This window comes from Neopelma chrysocephalum, unplaced genomic scaffold (genome assembly GCF_003984885.1).
Source record: "Neopelma chrysocephalum unplaced genomic scaffold, ASM398488v2 Primary Assembly neopelma1_103b, whole genome shotgun sequence".
In the NCBI taxonomy this organism is placed as follows: Eukaryota; Metazoa; Chordata; class Aves; order Passeriformes; family Pipridae; genus Neopelma; species Neopelma chrysocephalum.
This window is the reverse complement of record NW_020897767.1, coordinates 10,163-28,846: the sequence shown is the minus strand read 5'-3', so window position 1 is coordinate 28,846 and position 18,684 is coordinate 10,163. Positions and strand designations below refer to the sequence as shown.

Genomic DNA, 18,684 nt, shown 5'->3' with positions numbered 1-18,684 from the left:
AATCTCACTGAAGTTGCCATTCCAGCCATGGGTCATTCACAGGTAAAGTCTTTGGCTGGCTGACAGCATAAACACCTCTGTGGGATTTCTCTGGGACAGCCTATACCTTTTCTGAGTGGATACAACAGTAACCACAGTGCACTGTGCCAGCACAGAAACAGATATACTCAGAAATAAAACTGATGGGACAGCACAGAGTGAGCTACATTCCAGCTTGGTTTTAGGAAGACAAAGTGTCTTTGACAAAATATATATGTTCTTAAGCATCAGATGCAGCCAGGCAAAGGATCTGACCACCAAAAAAATGAATCCTGAGAATTACTATCAGTCTTTACGACTATTACCTACCAGACAGAAATGAAACTTTTTTTTAAAATAAAGGTTGAGAACAGAATTTTTCAAAGTCCTTTACTGAAGAAGTTCTGGGGTTTTCTAGTGAAGACTAAAACTGACAGTTGAGGATCTTTATTACATGATTCATCTCTTCGGTCTTAATGAATTTTGGCAGACCAAACATATATCTTATATATACATGCAATGTTACAGGACATACAAAATTACATCCTGTAATATCTACAAAGCAAAAGCAGCAAGGAGAGGTAAAGGAGTCACAGAAATCCTCAGGATGGAACTGCACATTTATAGCCACACGCTAATGAACTCCTGCTACATTCTGGGGACCACCACTGAGAACCAATTCAAATAGCACAGGCTAATGAACACAGCCAAAAAATTATTTTGGAGCTGCATTTGCAGTGGAGGACTGAAAAATATGATACGTCGTTATTTATTCATTAGGAGTCTTAGTCAAAAATTCTTCTGGCTGATTTTAGAGAAATTAAACTAAACAGGTGAGACATAACTCTAGCTACACAGACATTCTTGTTCCTGCTTTTCTTCCTGGGGCAGCTGCAAACGAACACGTGCAGGATGTAGGAGGGCACTTGGAATCTACTCACTCTGTACTATCAGGGCAGAAGATTTTTTCAATTTGTAGAATACATTTTTGCTCACTCTACTGCAAGAACCAAGTTTGTTCTGAAAGCAGTGGATTACCATGAATTTAAGATGAAAAAACTTCTATTTACAATATATGTCATAAGAATCAGTAATACCCAGGCTAACAAAAAGAATGTTCTCAAAAAAAAAAGATCATCTCTTCAAAAGTGAAGAGAGAAGCAGCAGGGAAGAGTAATTTACCATGTCTTGTTCTGTGGATAACATAGGCATCATTCAGTTGAAATATGAGTTTCATTCACAAAAAATTAGATTCTTGCATGGAGAAATCTTTTATACATGTTTGTGATTCAAGACAAGATGTTTCATTCTAGTCAAGACTATCCAAGACCTTTTCAATTTCAAGTTCCATTATAAGAAACTATTCATCCAAATATAAAAATACAGTATAGGTTGGGCTTGAATGCTGAGAACATGATGTATATTCACAAAGCTGATTATTAGATCTTAATCTGAAAGTGGCATAGAGTTTGCTAGATCAACCCTTCACTTGATCCTTGCTTTCAAGGCAGCCTTGTGAACTGAAATTTTTTCACATTTTAAAGAGGCAATTTTTAATTAATTTCAATCCTTCTATAAATAAGTACTACGTAAAATGTATTCACAGAAAACGAATGTTGCTTGGCAAAACAAAAAAACCTCAAACATTTTTCTCTGATGCATGTGTGCAACCATTTTATATTTGACTTGTAATAATAATTACAAACATTGACAACACTAAAATTACACCACAATATAGACTCGAGTCATTTTTACCACATGTGCTGATTGTGGAACTCAGTGTCGCAGCTCCAGTGGAAAGGCCACCTTTGGATCCTTCGGAAGCTCCCGATGGTGTGGATGATGCTGGAGTGGAAGCAGCTGCAGCAGAAGAGACTGATGGCGCCGTTAACCGCTCTCCAGACTCCATATCTGTAAGAGAGAAGAGAAATGGCTCTCCTCCACGGCAGGAAAGGAAATCACGAGGGACTACAGGATTGTTTGTGCTAACTGTGTCTCAGGGTCTGCACGAAATTCTTGAGAGGTTCCTACGAGACCTTCACATGAGAAGTCCATCCCACTACCAGCCCCCAGCCATCAGGGAACCCAGCACAGTCGCAGCATTAAGGGAATGGGGCAGTGCTGTTCAGAGTTCGATCACACTTCTACCTGAAGGCCTACGGCCTCAGCTGGGACCACTACCCATGCTCTGTGCCAGGGAGCTCCAGCTCAGCTCAGCCCAGCTTGGCCCCTTCAGCCCCTGCCAGAGCCAGCCCACACTCTGCAGCCTGCCCATGCCCAGCCCTCCTGCCAAGATCCCATGTCTCACGTTCTAGCTTTCCTCTAGGACAGCATCAGCTCCCATCTTCTGCCACTCCTGATCAGAAAACACCAGAGATGGGCCCTGGGCCTGACAGGTTCCATTATAATGTCTAACTCTGTGACCAGCAGCGTCCAGATCCTGTGGGACTGTGCCGGAGCCAGGAAGAGCCCTGCCTGCATAATCCTCAACTGCCAGCCTGTCCCTCCTTGCAGAGCAGCCCTGCTCTTGCTGCTCTCTGGCAAACACCTGCTTTAAAGAACCTGCAGTATGTGCCAAAAAGTCCATATTGTAGACTCTTAATTTAAGGAAAGGCACGGTAATTATGGTAAGGTAGTATAAATATAAGAACTCCTGTAAGTCGGTAGGGGGTTCTTTTGTTGTTGTTTCCTCATGAGCTTCTCATACAAAATAAGACATTTTTATTTGTGCCAAGAATTGTCTAAATCAAAAGTTACCAGACTTATTTCACTGAACAAGCATGTGTAATTTTAAGGAAAACAGACAGTAAAATTATTCTTAAAAACACTAGTTGTTGAGAAGTAGTTTCTCAAATACTTAAAAAATGCAGTCAAGCCAGTGATGTCTTAGCACAGTGGCAGCAGCATCAACAGACTGTCTGACTAAATCTGCCAGAGCGTCAGTTGATGGTGAGTCAGGATCAGAGTATAAGGTGGGGAAGAAATCTTCTCAGAGTCCCTGTATTATTAAAGAAGCAACGAGACTAAGCACATTGAACTCCGAACAGGGAAACTCCCAAGAAACCAGCTCCTGTGCTGGAGTCTCCCAGGAACAGAGGCAACACCCTTTCTCAGATTTACCACTGGAAAGCGAGGGGGGCAAGTACTGAGCCTAAGTCAAACAACTGCTACAAAATCTCACTCCCAGTACCTGTAAAACATAATGCCAAGTACACAAGAAAGATCCACTTTTCCAAGTTCTATTTTAAACAATTTAGAAAACTGCTGTGTTAAACAGCACTTCTAATCTAAAGTTATATTCAACAGTGACTTCCCAAATGCTCCCTTGGAAAGCCAGCATAAAAGCTGTTATCTGCAACTCCAGAAAGATGCAGTATCCTTGGTTCCTCTCAGTCACTAAAATTGAATCTTAAAAAGACAAAGCAAATACAAAAGCAAAATCCATGGAGAAATACACAAAACATTGTGAAGATACACTGTGCCCATTTTAACTAAATTGTTAATTCCTCATCACTAATAGTTTTTATACACGGCCACTTCTGTGTAGCGGAGAAGTGTCCAGGCTTTGCTGGCAGAACAAGAGGCAGTGCTCTGGCAAAGTGAAAACTCTGCTGGCACGGGAGGTACAGTCTGGCACACAGAACTGCCCACCCTCTGCACCACCTGCCAACAGCCGCTCTGCCCACCACAACACCCAGAGACTTCACTGATTTCAGTCTTTACAGCCCAATTTATCACACATCATTTTCACACATGCAGAAGAAAACTATTTTTTTTTCTGCAAACACAGAAAAATCAACTACTTACACTCATATGTCACCAAAAAAAAGTATCTACTAATATACTGAATATGAGGGCTATGACCATTCACTTCCGAACAACAGCAGAAACACAAAACCTATTTCCTTCAGGTAATTTATGAAGGAAAAATATTATTAAACATTTTAGCTTTTAATTCTGAACTCTTAAATGCATACTTTCCTCCAATTAAACATTTTCTATCCACAGGTAAAGAATACATGGATTTTTAGTGATCTGTGACTATAATTCATCTAAACTGCTACTCTGTGGAGGCAGGCCACTGAAAAATACTGTGTATACCACATATTACGTACATGTATGTCCACTAAACTTTAGAATTATTCTTGAGGATAATAATTAATAAAAATCCCTTTCAAAAGGGATTATAGTTTAAGTTTGCATCTGCAGTAAGTCTATAGCATTTGCAAACACATGCGTTATTTCGTGCTACAAAAAATGTACTATTCTTAGTATCTAGAGATCTATAAATAGACACAAATAATTATGACTAAGTATTTTTTTAGTTACTATGAATGACAGAACCTATTTAAGCCCAACAAGCATTCCTTGTACAAATACAAATTTGTTATATTTTGGTACTCATTGTTTTAAGTATGGCTACGTGAATTTACTGTATTTACAGATAGCATAAGGAGAATTAGAAACACATCCAAATGGCACTACTGCAGTAATCACTCGTAAAAGGGGAGGTCCTTCTAAGCTTTAATGCAAACTTCATTCAAAACTCAGGATTGACACTTCTTATTTTACTTACGTTCCCTCTCAAAAAAATCCAGAACTCTCGAATTTCTAAAAAAAAAATAAATCTGTAATGTTGTGTAGAATAATACAGCATTAAAATAAGTCTTTACCACAGAATCACAGAAGGCAACCTAAATGGTTGGAAAAGCCCTCCCAGCCCATGGAGTCTCCCCTGTGCCCGATGCCCACCTTGTCCCCCAGCCCAGAGCACTGAGTGCCACGGCCAGGCCTTCCTGGGACACCTCCAGGGCTGGGCACTCCAAACCTCCCTGGGCAGCCCCTGCCAAGGCCTCACCACTCTTTCTGTGAAGAAATTCCTCCTGATGTCCAACTTGAACTTCCTCTGGCACAGCTTGAGGCCATTTCCATTTTTCCTGTCCCTTGTTCCCTGGGAGCACAGCCTGACTTCCCCCCGGCTCCCCTCTCCCATCAGGGAGTTGCAGAGAGCAAGAAGGTCCCCTCTGAGCCTCCTTTTCTCCAGGCTGAGCCCCCCCAGCTCCCTCAGCCCCTCCTGCTGCTCCAGACCCTTCCCAGCTCCGTTCCCTTCCCTGCACACGCTCCAGCCCCTCCATGTCCTTCTTGCCCCAGTGAGGGGCCCAGAACTGGACGCAGCCCTCGAGGGGCCTCCAGCCTGGGCCTGATCCCCTCATTGTCCTGTACATGCCATGTGATGGCACTCAGGATGATCTGCTCCATAACCTTCCCAGGCACTGAGGTCAGGCTGACAGGCCTGGAGTTCCTCAGACGTGACCATCTAATGTGTTTTATAAATAAGCATAGCTAAGAACCACCTACAAGCAATCCATATTTGAGTCACAAATAGGAAGATATCCTTGGCAAATCAATACTTTTTTTAATACAGAAATGTAAATTTAGCTTTACTTGCAAGCTTTTAACCAACATAAGCCATCTGTTTGAACTGGTAACACAGGATCACATAAGAACAGGGAGAACAGTAATAAACTGCCCTTTTAAGGCTCCCCTTCTTCCTCTCCCCCACCCCTCTTATTTCAGTTTGCAGGGAGCTGGGAGGTATTTTTGAGAAGGTGCTTTTTCAACCTCTAATTTAGCTGCTTAAGTCTTTAATAGAGAACTGGAATATTGGTATTTCTGAATTATTCTGAACTGAAGAAATTATATTCTTTTCCTAGAGACATACATACTTCTGATTTCAAACTAAGTCAACCCTTAATTATGTTTAGTTAATTACTCTAACCACAGCAGATGGCTGACTCCAAAAGAGATAATCCCCGAAACAGTCATTAGTCAGGATCAGCAATAATTACACTGTAGACCTAATGCGTTCTGTGACTAAAAAAAGTCCACACCAGTTACAGCAGATCCATGTTATTTTTAACCTCAAGTATAAATTAGACATTAGTTCCATTGCAATGTATTTTGTCAGTCAATACTTAAGATGAACTTTCATGATTGTTTTTTAATTTCTCATATTTGTAAAAGAGAAAATCAATAAATAAAGCTAGGAAAAAAACTACTTTTTTATTTTCCAGGTGTAGTGATATGTGTCAGTTCTTCTCAATGCCTTGCCTGAAACTCCAGTTATTTTCCAAGATTTTTTCATAGTGAATAATAATCATTAATGCAACTGAAGCCAATGAAAACAGAAAGCAACCTCTCAGTAAAAAGGAACAAAGAAGGGAAGAACATGAAGCTTTACACAAGCAAAATGTTGTCTTTTCTGGGGAAAAATAAAAAAAGAAAAAAATTACTAATGCTTAATAAAAAGAAACATTAAAACCAGTTAAATGTTTACTAAAGGAAACAACAATCAAATCATTTTCAAATGTAACAAGTTGAAATTTGTTTAAAATAAATCAACTATCTATTCTATGCTTAAAACCTTTGCTGAAATGTACCCTAACACAGAAAAAAACCCAAACCTTTCTTAGTTTTAAACAGGTATTAACAAGTAATTCCTTTCATAGGATAGTATCATGGATAAAATGGCATCCTGTCAATGTTAGCTGGGATGTATGAATACTATTAACTGTGTCTTGAAAACATCTAAACACTAGACTAACTCACCTCCAAATTCCAGTTTAACCTCTACACTCCCATGTATTGCTTCATTCTTTCAATTATTACCTCTAACACAGTGAAAAAGAAGTTGGGTAAAAATGCGCTTCAGTCTTCCTCAATTACCATGGGAAATTTGAAATAACTATGGAAGAGCTCCACAACATCTCGTGTTCTCTTGCCTTACACAAGGTATTTAATTGTGTCACATCATAATACCACCAGTCCACAGCTACTTCTTGTGTCAGTGAGAGCTCCGAGGCCAGAGATCTTGCAGCAGCTGAAGGGAAGCACATCAGAGTCTCTCCGGACAGACAGTCCAGCACAGCAGAGTTCATACAGATGAGAAATACCCCAGAAGTCAGTGCTCAAGAGGTGACTGCAGAGCCTGGGTGCTGGCTGGGAGGTGACTCAGCAGGCCAGGTAGCATCCGTGGGTTCCACAGAACCAAGGAGGAGCAGGGATAAAACCAGTGGTGTGCGAAACAATACACAAAACAAGCAAGCGCCCTGCCCCAAACCTGGCGGAGAGGGAAGTGAGGTCCCCACAGGAAGGGCTGCAGCTCACCACAGACCACCTGGGAACACCAGAGGCTCCCTGCTCTGCTGACCAGGTCTGCTAGAGCTAGACCACAGTCTACTAGAGATGCAATGTTTTACACATTGAGATGTTTAAACTCAAATAGAAGAGCCAATATAATTACTGAGATCCACTTTATATTTCTCAAATACTGTACAAACCTTAAAGGCCGAGTCAGCTGCTAAATATTCCAAGTTTTGCAGAATGTCACTGTTATTACGTCACTTTCAATAATTTACTCTAAGCACTTTACATAAAGCTCTCCAGGGAAAAAAGTCACCACAACAAAATTTCTTTTAGTAAATCAACCACCGTAATAAAACCTTTTTTAGTAAATCAACAGTAAGATTGGCTTGTGTTTCATAGGTATCATGCAAACTACAAAGACACTTCTACTCACAAATACTCTTAATGCGTTACTCCAGTTACACTGTGTGAACCAGACTGTATGTTCCAGCATGACATTCTAAATGGGCTTTATAGACCTCCCCTGCCTCATACTAGACCAGATTCAGTGATATAACAACTCACTGTTTTATTGTATCAGATTCCACAGCAGTGAAAAGATTCATGAAATCACAAACACAATTCCATAAATGTTTTTTCAACAGTCTTTACCCAGATAAGGTGACTTACTAAAAGCCAATTCAAAGCAGATCCAACTCTTAAGTTTGGTATAACTGAGTCAGGACTGGCCTGCAAAAATGGAAACAGAGAAGGGATACAGCTGCCATTCTACTATTTGGTAATACACAGTGGCATTATAAAATAGATTCAGGATAAAATGACATTTTAAACAATGCATCTCTTTTGACTCCATCCAACAGGATAAACTCCTCATTAAACAATACATGCAAATTTAGATGCAACTCAAAAATTTATTTTCTCCTATTTTACAAGTAATGGTGTTCCTTTTAGTTAAAAATAAATGTCACTTTGAATACTTCTGCATTCACACGTTTCACAATCTTCATGATTATGGTAAAGAAAGAATATTCACGAATAAGGCATTATAATTCACTTGCTTTACAGTCCATGGAGGGAGGAGGGGCACACAGGTCAGGTTAAGTTACAATCCCCCATAAGCCTCATTTATGGATAAACCTCAGAATATATTCCTGAAAGCTGCATAATGCTAGGCAAGAAATCTAATCCACCCAATTTGCACCACAAAAAGTGTATGGCCACACTAGGTACCCATGAGGCAACACAGCACTGCAGAGAGGCACTTAATGTTGAAGTGACATGAGTCTACCTAAAGCAAACATTTCAAACCCAGAATAACAACAGTAAGAGTCTGGTTTAAATAAATATATAATTAGAATCATAGAACAGTTCAGGTTTGAAGGGACCTTAAAAGCTCGTCTCGTTATACACACACTCCACCACAGGCAGGGACACCTTCCACTGGCCAACCTGTGCCAGGGCCTCACCACCCTTATAGTAAAGAATTTCTTCCTAATATCTAATTTAAACCTACTCTCCTGAAGTCAAATCTATCTGCAATATCTGTTATTCTGTATGAGCCTATCAACTTTATACATGCATGTTTTGCAGTCACCACTTTTATTAAGAATAAGCACCTCTTCACCTTCTGTTGTTTTCACTTCTACAGTGGGTTAGGAAAGGAAAAGTTGACACCACCACCCTCAAAACACAAAAAATAGATGGGTGATAGCTTCTGACACAGATGTAAACACTTGCAGCCATGAATGCCACCCTACAAAAGCAGCTGCCCAAGTCACTTCTTGCTGCACAGCAAATTTCAATCAGGTGACAAGAGAGGAACCCTATCCCCTAAGATACTTCCAGCAGTGGAAAAGCTGTGCAATCCACCCATCTGAGAAGAGAAGCAGTCAGGATTTAGACAGCAGGGTGGCGGTGGCACAGTGCAGACGTTAAGGCTCGTGGAGACATCGCTCATGGAGTGGAGATGACAGCACTATGTGTCTGTATCCCAACACTTGTAAGCAGATGTTAAACAAAAAATAAGTATTGGCACCTCCTAAAATTCATGCAGAGCCTGGACTCATCATGACTTTAGAGGCTGAAACAATAGTAGTTCTGAAGAACATTCTAATGCAAAGATTCTCTGGCATCAGTTTAGTAAATATCCAAGGCAATTTCAACAGATTTTGTTACCAAACTGAAACAAATGATTCATCATTTCAGAAACAACATTTTACAAACCTTTCTGTTCAAAAAAATCCAACCAACCAACCAACCAAACAAAAAAACCAACAAAAACCAATGAACAAACAAATCACAGAATCACAGAATATGCTGAGTTGGAAGGGACCTACAAGGATCATCGAGTCCAACCCTTAGCCCTGCACAGGACCATCCCCAAAAGTCACACCATGTGCCTGAATCACTGCAATATTTTATACTGTCTTGGCATTAATACTAGTTTTTATTTTTGTGCATAACAGTTCAGCTTAACATGTTTCCAGTTTCTATGTAAAAGGTCAATCTTTCATTCCCCACATACCTATTTTTTTAATATCATGGTTATGAGACTTCAATACTTGGTTCATCTGCACTAGATTCTAGTAGTACTACATCTTGTTCTACAGAAGCAAGACTTAGCATTTTATAGTCTTATTCAATTTGTGAGGGTACTAAGTAAACTGTATCTATAACTACCTCTGTAGTTTTTAAAATAATAAAGTATTATTCAATCTTTGCATATTGATAAACAATACAACATTTTTTAAATACATAGCAAAAATTCTTGCTTAGGGTGGCTCTGTAATAGGTAACCCACATTAGAAATCCTATGCAACAGTAGTTCAAAAATCAGTAAAAAAAAAATGGAACAGCTGAAGTCAATACCTTTTTTTTCAGCTTTTCCAAAACCTAAATTTCAATCTGCCAGAGGCCAATTTTCTGCTTTTCTTCTGACATTTTGCCACTCAGAAACTTAGCTCCTGTTTAGCCATTGTATTGTACACCTCTTCCCATGGTTCAAAAGCCAGATTTCATCTCAAGCTCAAAATATAGGCTTATCTCCAAATACAGGGACCAGCAGAGCTTCAGAAAACACCTACAGAGGAAGTGCCCTTCTGAACCTCTGAAAGCAAAAGCTGCCACAGGCTTGTTTGAGAACTGTTAAAATTTACCAGTGCTTGTGCCAAACATGCTTTTTAGTACTTCCATAACTGAACCTTGCCAATCTTCACCAGTCTTTGCCAAATAACAGTGGAAGGCATTAAACCAAAGGCTAACTTTCTGAAGCCTAAAGTATCTGCTCTAACATATATATATAGAAGACCACTCAAACTCACTACAAACAATATATTTTGCCCACCTGGTATTATTTGACCTTGTGCTGGAAAAAATGGCATATAAAAAAATGATTGAGCACAAAAAACTCTGAACAATTAACCTTTAAAAGCATAAGCTAAAGAAAATTTGGGGAAGAAATAACAACAAATCCAATACCTGTTTGAGTGTATGAACTCCACACGTGTCAAAATAACGAGCTCAGAACTAGTTCGCAGGCACTCCCCCATAAGAAAGAGGATGCTTAGAAAAGGATTCTTTTACCCTGCAGTCCTAAACTTACAGACTACCATAACACCTCATCATACTCCAACAAGCAAGAAAGGGCAAGGATGTTAGTCAGTCCTTCCTAACAAATGGTCTAGAGGGGTTTTTTTTGTTTCTGTTGGGTTTCTTTTTTAGATTTGTCATCCTAACAATTAAAGTTACTATTCTACACCTTTAACTACTGCTAAAAACTAAAACCACCAGCAAACTCTGATGAGAAATGAATTCTGGAGTACCAAGTCAGAGTTCCAGAAAAGCATTCAGGAGAAACAAATCTTTACTATGTGTACCTGTAGCAGCCCCAAGCTTTGCACTGGGTCCTGATTTTGTCTTAGAATAGCACCAAACTTCAATCTCATTACTCTAACATTAATATCATTTTACGTTTAAACAAAAAGAGAAAACGCCAAACAGCTAAATTGTACATTCAGTTCTCCAATGCCAGCGAAAACTAGTTTTAACCCACATGACAGCAAAGAAGTCTATCAGCCTCTCATGTCATTGGGTGAGTTTTGGCACTTTGACTAAAAAACTTATCAGTGAGGAATGCTACTTCCTCAGTTTTGAACTCTCAAAAGCACCTTGTGGCGTCATCTAGCAGGAATGTAATGGTTCCCACTAATAAGCTGAGACACAAATAAATGGTTTGCACATTTTCATGCAGTTGCACTCAGGTGGATCTTTGGAAACCCACAACCAGTTCTGGCAGGAAGCACTCCGTGCCATAAGAGCCATTGTTTTGAGTCAGCGGCATCATCGGCATCCACCTCCTTTTCCAAAATATCTTTCTTAGGTTGGTTGTTCATTGTTCCTTCCAGTTTTAAAGGCATCAGAATACTTTTTATAAAATTGAGGGATTTAAGCAAAAACAAAACAAAAACACAAACAAACAAACAAAAAACCACAAAACAACAGAGTCTACTGAAGTTTACCTAAATAGAGGAACTAGAGGCAATAATAAGGGAGTTCTTAAGATACAAAGAAATAAAATCAAGATTCAACAGAAGCCACAGCAGCTATTATCATGTCAGAAGACTAACCTTGCTGGCTCCATTCACCACATTATTTTTACAAACCAAGCACATGCAAATCTAACAACTTGATGTTATTTACACACTTAAGGAAGTGGTTAGACATAAAAAAATCCTGACAGATCACACTTTTATTTCCACATACTGGAAAGAAAGAAGATAATAAGCCATCTGTAGTTTTATCTACAAAACAAAAGTACTGTATCTAGATTTCAGGATTCCAACAAAGCCACATGCTAAACATTACATTTTCCTACATGGTTAAAGAACACTGGTGAAAACACAGGAGGCTATTTCAGGTGTACGGGTGTTGTTTTCTTGGCAAAGCTTGGAAACCATTTAAAGATTACACTGATCCACGGTACTCCCATAAACCATTCTTTCCGAATTCAAACACACTCTGTGAACACGAGCAGACAATGATGGTCATATCTGAGCAAGAGATAAAACTGTGGGGGAGCAGGAAGCCTGAGCAGCCCCAACTCCTGCCACCCTCCTCGCTTCAAGAGGATGATACAAGAGGCGCACCACAAGGCCCTTTGGCTGGACCCAGGATTAGGATCTGTCCTCCCCTGTGTGGCAAGAGCATTTATTCCTTGCCCACAGCTGCTTCCTGCACTTCTGTCTCCCCAGGCAGGGAGGCAGCCCAGGAGCTGCAGCTCAGCAGCTCCCATTGGGACTGTTCCACCTGTTCTGCAGGAATCTGGTTCTGTAAGTTAGGCTGAAGCTTTGAGCCAACAAGGTCAGCTGTGAGGCACAGAGTTGTGAGTTTAAGAGCCTCTACAGAGGTGGAATATGCAAGAAGATCAAACTTTTTTGAAACACCAGGATTGTGGGACACTGGAGAAAATGCAGCAGGGGTACAAGAAGCCAGCTGGAAGACAATACATGTTTTGCTGGTACCCAAGCTAGGACATTTCACAGATAGTGTCAATATTAAGCACTACTGTAAATTATTTGAAACATCAAATTATATAAAGTTTATCTACTAACAGGAGCAATTCAGTATTTTGTTAAAAACATTAATGGAATTTTATTTTGTAAGAGACATCAGCATAGAACAGTACTCCAGGTCACTGGGCTTCCGAATTAAATACCACTGTTAAGGGGCATGTAAGGGAAGCAGCACATGTATGAAACCTAAAGCTATCCTGTGAAACCTTTATCTTGCTGTTAATGTTCTCAAGATGAAGAGGTCATAGTTTCATAAAGAATAGTGACTGGTACTCATTCCTCAGTAATCCTCAGAACACATGGATAAGTATTTTGGGGAAAAAACAGTTCAAATCAATGGTTTCCCAATACCAGGTCTGCACTACCTGAGAGCCCTTTAACAAAGTAATGTAGGTTGAATCTCTCCTCTTTTCTTCCCCTTGGCATTTTTCCTGCCTTGTTCTCCTCAAAATAGACCTGTATCTACATGCTCTAGCACTCCATTGTCCACACCCTTTTCTCTAGAGCTAACAACTCAAGCGAACTAATAGGTCAAGCACCTCCAAAAACTTCTCTCAAAAACAAGCTGGAGGGACACTGCTCCTAACCTACTTACTTTTCTCACAGTCTGAACAAAATAGATTTCTCATATACGCTGTCTACTTCACAATTTTTTTAGTAATAGCTATTTAATTCAAAAATACCTATTTCTGTAAACATCTATTATAAAAGCATCTATTTCTTTTAACTGAATCACACTTTTTCTCCATATTTCATTTTCAGTTCCAGTTTCTGTTAATGTAGTGGATACCTCCTGTTACTAAACGAAATTGTACATAAAATTATTTCCACAATAAGATACAATAATAGAAAAAGTGGACTTTTGAACACCAACAATAATTTTGGTTAGGCACTCACTAGAGGTTTTTTCATACTCTAGCTTACAAAGGGGAAAAAAAAATAAGAAGTTTTTGGTACCAAGAACACAATATCATTTTAATATTAATTTATTTTGGAACTGCAAAATTTGATTTAGCACTTTTCTAAATCTGCACAAAACAACCAAGAACATGCTACAGAACTCCAGTAACGTTTATCATGGCACGTACAGCACTACTGCAAATGCTATGCCAATTATATTAGCATAACATAAGACCAAACTTAATAAAAATAAAAATCACTGTAGACCTGTTTAACAGAGATGAGTAAGACCAAAAATGCACTGCAACCATTGCTTTAAAACATGAAATCTGTCAGACTGATGATCTTAAGCAAAATAAAACTGGACCTGCGCACTGAGTGACAGCTGTCACACTCTCCTGGTCCTCAGCAGCAAGAGCTGAGAAATTACTTGGAAGTAAAAATAACACATCAACTGAAATACAGATAGAAACAGCACTTACACAGTCATATAAGAAAAGCTGACAAAAAGGCTCTTCTGTTTTATTTGAAGACTAAGTTTGTTAGACATGAAACAGTTCTGCAAGTGACAAAAAGATTATGAAATACACTTCAGAATGTGCATGAAACATGCATTTTATGTCACTGTATTTGTCCAATGAGTGTTCACCAGAATGTTTCATAAAGTTAATACCATTGGTCTGAAACCTAAATAGACTTTAATGCCTGGGTTTTTTTAAATCTCATGAAAATCAGATATATTTGCTCATCACTACTATCAGATAAGCATTGCAAAAAGCAGTAGTTGTCTTAGAATTTTTAAAAAAAATAAATTTGCAACTCTATATAATTTTTTTCTATTCTTTTTCAATCTATAAACATTTCAAACTATTAACCCAGGGAAGGCAAGGGGAGGAAGCAGAGGAGAACAGAGAGAGAACATGAACAGCTTACTGTGGAGAGCGGTTTAATCAGGAAGTAGCCATTATCCTGTCGCTACAGAGCAGTGACAGCACTCCAAAACAAGCCGTGGGGTGGTGCTGGGGGGTTCTGTTGTTTGGGGTTTTTCAGCCAAGAAGGAGGAAAGCACACGTGCTGTCCTGGCCGAGTTCGCAGAGCGCAAAGGTCGCCAGATGCCTATTGTCCAAAGCTATCCCGAAAACGAAATCCAAGCAAGCGTTGAAAAAGCTGTGCTTGAGAAAGCATCTAAAATCTACCACAACCTCCCTGTGTGCTACACACAAAACATGGCTGTCTTATTCAGAGATTAGCAATTATTGTAATGAGATACCGTGGGAGAGGGTCAAACAGTGCTTCCTGCAGTTTACACATCTTGATTTCCTGGTAAACAAACCGAAAGGCAGGTGGAGCCCTGGGATAACCAGTAACACAGATGCTCCCGGGACCAAACCAGCTCAGGAGAAGAGTATGCAGCTTTATCTGTACTTTATTTACACAAGGCAAGAAGGTAGCAGGAAAACATAAAACCAACTGAACTAAGAAGGAAATTTTTTCCACAAATTTAGTCATCATCCTATTTTATGCCAAGCCCAAGAAATTTTTTTTTTTTTTTTAAATGATGCTCATGTATGCACACACACTCTCCAGAACAAACTACACACAAAATTGTTTTGGTATGAGAAAGTGCAATGAAACAATAACCTGAACCAACTCTGGAAACACCGGAAACTGAGAAAAACAAATACTAATCACTGCATTTCAATTTAACCATCAACCTTAAAAAAAAGGCACAATTAAAAAAATCTACTAAAAATATCCAGAAATTATAAAAAATAACTAATCACTACAATCTTAAAAGAAACTTGATTTTTTGAAAATAACACCTTTCCTCCACAAAAAAGAAATAATCACATATGGACTAAACACATGGCAATGATTCAGTAAAAAGAGATTATAGGTTGTTTCCTACTTATAATTTTTCCAAAAATTAATTTTCACAAGCTCCAGTTTAAAAATCATATTTTCACAGTGGAACTACAGAGGGCCCTAGGCTACTATGAAAACTAATATGAAAAAAAAAGAAAAAGCAACCCCCAACAAACAAACAACAAACACTCCCCCAACAATAAAAACCTTGACTAAGAACAAAAAGCTTGCTACTCCTAAGCAACTAAAGTATTTGGTCCAAAACCAGAATACAGAATTTTGGGGCAGTGTATCAATCAATTTTTGCTCTCTCAGAAATTCAGCAGCACGGAAGAAGACAACCTAAGGAATACACCAAAGTAATGTGTCTGAAGAAACAAATCAAGGAACAAAACACTAAAGAGTTTCTAATAACATTGTTAGAAATACACTGCAGCCATTTTTCACATTAAGCTCAGGAAAGGAACAAAGGAAAATTATGAGAAGAAAAATACAGAAAGCTTTACTGGAAAGATCATGAACTATGAAGGGGTGCATCTGTATCAGCAAAAACTGACAGTGAAGATGCGGCCTCTGCCAAGGAGAGAGTTATTCTGCCATCACTCTCTCCCAAACAAGGGAAGATAGAGTAAACAAGAGGCATCTCTGCAACCAAAACAACACATCAAGCAGGAACTTTGGAAGCTGTGCTTGTTACAGATATAATTAGTGCAGCCTCAATTTCCTCATCAAACACTTGGGTATACCACTGCTTTAAGTAAAACCAAACCAAAACTTCAGCACTTCATTCATCCGGTTTTCTATTGTTTCTCATTTTACAAAAAAGCAGTTTTATCAAACTACGTAGAGTGTTTCTGAAGGAAACAGTAAAAATCCAAATCATCAAATGAGAAAAGCCTTCTGCAAAGACAAGGAGTATCAACAGCATTCTTCACAGTAGCCTTGAAATAGTTTTAAAAAGCAATGTATGTTGTATTTAATCGGGGTAAATTTGGTACTAGTATCACTGCAAACAAGCTCTCACTGCAAGATTTAGGAGATCATGTCCTGAAGTCTCAATCTGCTAATTATTATTAATATCAGAAATTTGCATGCTAAAATACAGCCACAATGAACTTAAGTCTTATGTGACACTGGGAGAATCACACACAATAGTTCTACATGTTAAAATAACATCCCATAAGCGATGATTTTTCTAAAATTATTTCAATCCATGTTGCTTATATTGTGAAAAATACTTACTGTGGAACAGTTGTTTTGCACTCACAGTGCAGTGAAGGAGAGGGAAACAAAAACATGCCACTGGAAAGAGCCAAACAGAATGCTCACACTTACTGTCTGAACCCTGGGCTCAATCAGATCCCAGCCCAGTAACACCAATGCAGCCATTAGAGAAGCTGAATATACTGAACTACAACCCATGGTAGTCAGCAAGAGGGTAAGAATGATTCAGCAACTTATGTTCTCAGACAGGAATTCTACAGGCTACCAAAACAATGGTGGTCAAACACCTGGCTCCATGAAAAATTCTATTTATAAAACAGACCTAAAACGATACAATAAATCAGCTACTCCAGCAATGTGGCAATGTCTTACATACACATCAGCACCTGCCCTTGTGAAATGGCACAGCTTCAGCCTGGGGAGCCCAACTGGGAAGTTACTGTCTTTCTGAAAGATTTTTTTTTTTAAGAGTATTACTTTCTATATAGTAAATTCTAACTATAAATATGGGTATTGAATACAACTCTAGCTATGGGTATCATAAGACAAACTAAATAAAAATTTAAAATCTTTAAAATACAATACATATGGTAACAATAAGTAAAATACTGAAGTGTCCTTGTACTGAGATTTCAAACATTGCCCTCGGAATTAAATCTATGGTCACAAAGAAATTACAAAATCCTGAAAACTTTATCTACTATCATGGCTGGGCTTCGCAAACGAAGATTTGGGGAAGGCTCTACCCACGTTTGTTACAAGCACGCTGATGGCTAAAGAGGCCAATATGAGACAGGCACGTCTGGTTGCAAAAGGCACAGCAGAAAGATTCCTTAGGAGGTATATTCTACAGGGCACGATTCTTTCTGCGTTGGCTTTTCTCCTCAAGAATGATCCTGTGTGCGTTCTCAAAGGCATCAGCAGCGTTACAGATGGTGTGTCTCCAGGCCTCCCAATTGGAGGCCATAAAGAAATTACAAAACCCTGAAAACTTTACCTACTAGATTTGAGCCTATTTACTCTGTGACAAACAAATATAAAAGAGTTAATGAATTTTGCTTATACACATTGGAAAAGAACATGTCATCTCTATGCAACCTCCAGTGAATGCTAACAAAGCCAGAGATCTACACTTTGCACCATACCTTGATGCAAGCTCCAAAATTGCCACAAGAAGCAGATTACTTCAAAGCAGAAACACCTCCTTAAAATAGCAAGCCTTTATGAAAACAAGCACAATACCTAAATCCAGCATCATCTGTGAATACAACCTGCAGCAATGGTGTTGGAGAGTATGAACTCCCGTCATTAAAGGGAGTTCATTGAATCAGTATACTTATTTATAAAAGTTTCAGATGCAGTACTAATCTACCTTTTGCTTATAGCAATTTTAGCTAGAATCCTCTGACACCAACTGCATGAACCAGTAAGGAGGGGACAAAACAGACCATTCCTTACTTGGAGATAACAGAAGTTCTAAATCGTCTTTTTACTCGCAAAAAATTAACAAGTTAATAAAAGTGACCTTCAACTAAATTACAAAAGCTAGGGGACCTCAACAAAGGACAGACCAACCAACCAACTTTTCACCTCATACTCAGCCCATGGCGAAAGTCTCAATCACCTTTTCCTCTTGAGAGACCTTCACACAACGGCGCCCCAAAGCAAGTCCCGCTCGTGTGCCTCTCAATTACGATTCTGACAACATTCACAAGCCTCAGGAGCATTTTTTTCCGTACTGCAGAGACCACTCTTGAGTTCCACGGTTACACCAAGTACCACTGGATTGGCCTAAATTGGTCTCCACAACTGAAAACACAGATGCATCAAGGAGACAGATTAGCTCATTTCAAATAGTTTCTCACTACCAAGAACAACTAAATCAACCAATCTTTAAAACCCATCAGCTGACACTAAGTAATCTCCATCCTTATGCTGGTCTATGGCCCTACCAAAGCAA

At 39.1% G+C, this 18,684-nt stretch overlaps 1 protein-coding gene across 12 annotated transcripts in view; it reads right to left on the bottom strand.

Moving 5' to 3' along the window:
• BAZ2B (bromodomain adjacent to zinc finger domain 2B) overlaps positions 1-14,586 on the bottom strand; it is a 65,287-nt gene extending 50,701 nt beyond the window's left edge. For 8 of the 12 annotated variants that reach the window (XM_027695799.1, XM_027695801.1, XM_027695802.1 and 5 more), the window contains exon 1: positions 1,774-1,929. In XM_027695799.1, the coding sequence (XP_027551600.1) occupies positions 1,774-1,927 (154 nt within the window). In that variant the 5' untranslated portion in view covers positions 1,928-1,929. Of the gene's footprint in view, positions 1-1,773; positions 1,930-14,567 lie in introns of those variants that run through there. The other 4 variants (XM_027695797.1, XM_027695804.1, XM_027695798.1 and 1 more) reach the window with 1 other exon arrangement.
• Between the last annotated feature and the right edge of the window lie 4,098 nt (positions 14,587-18,684).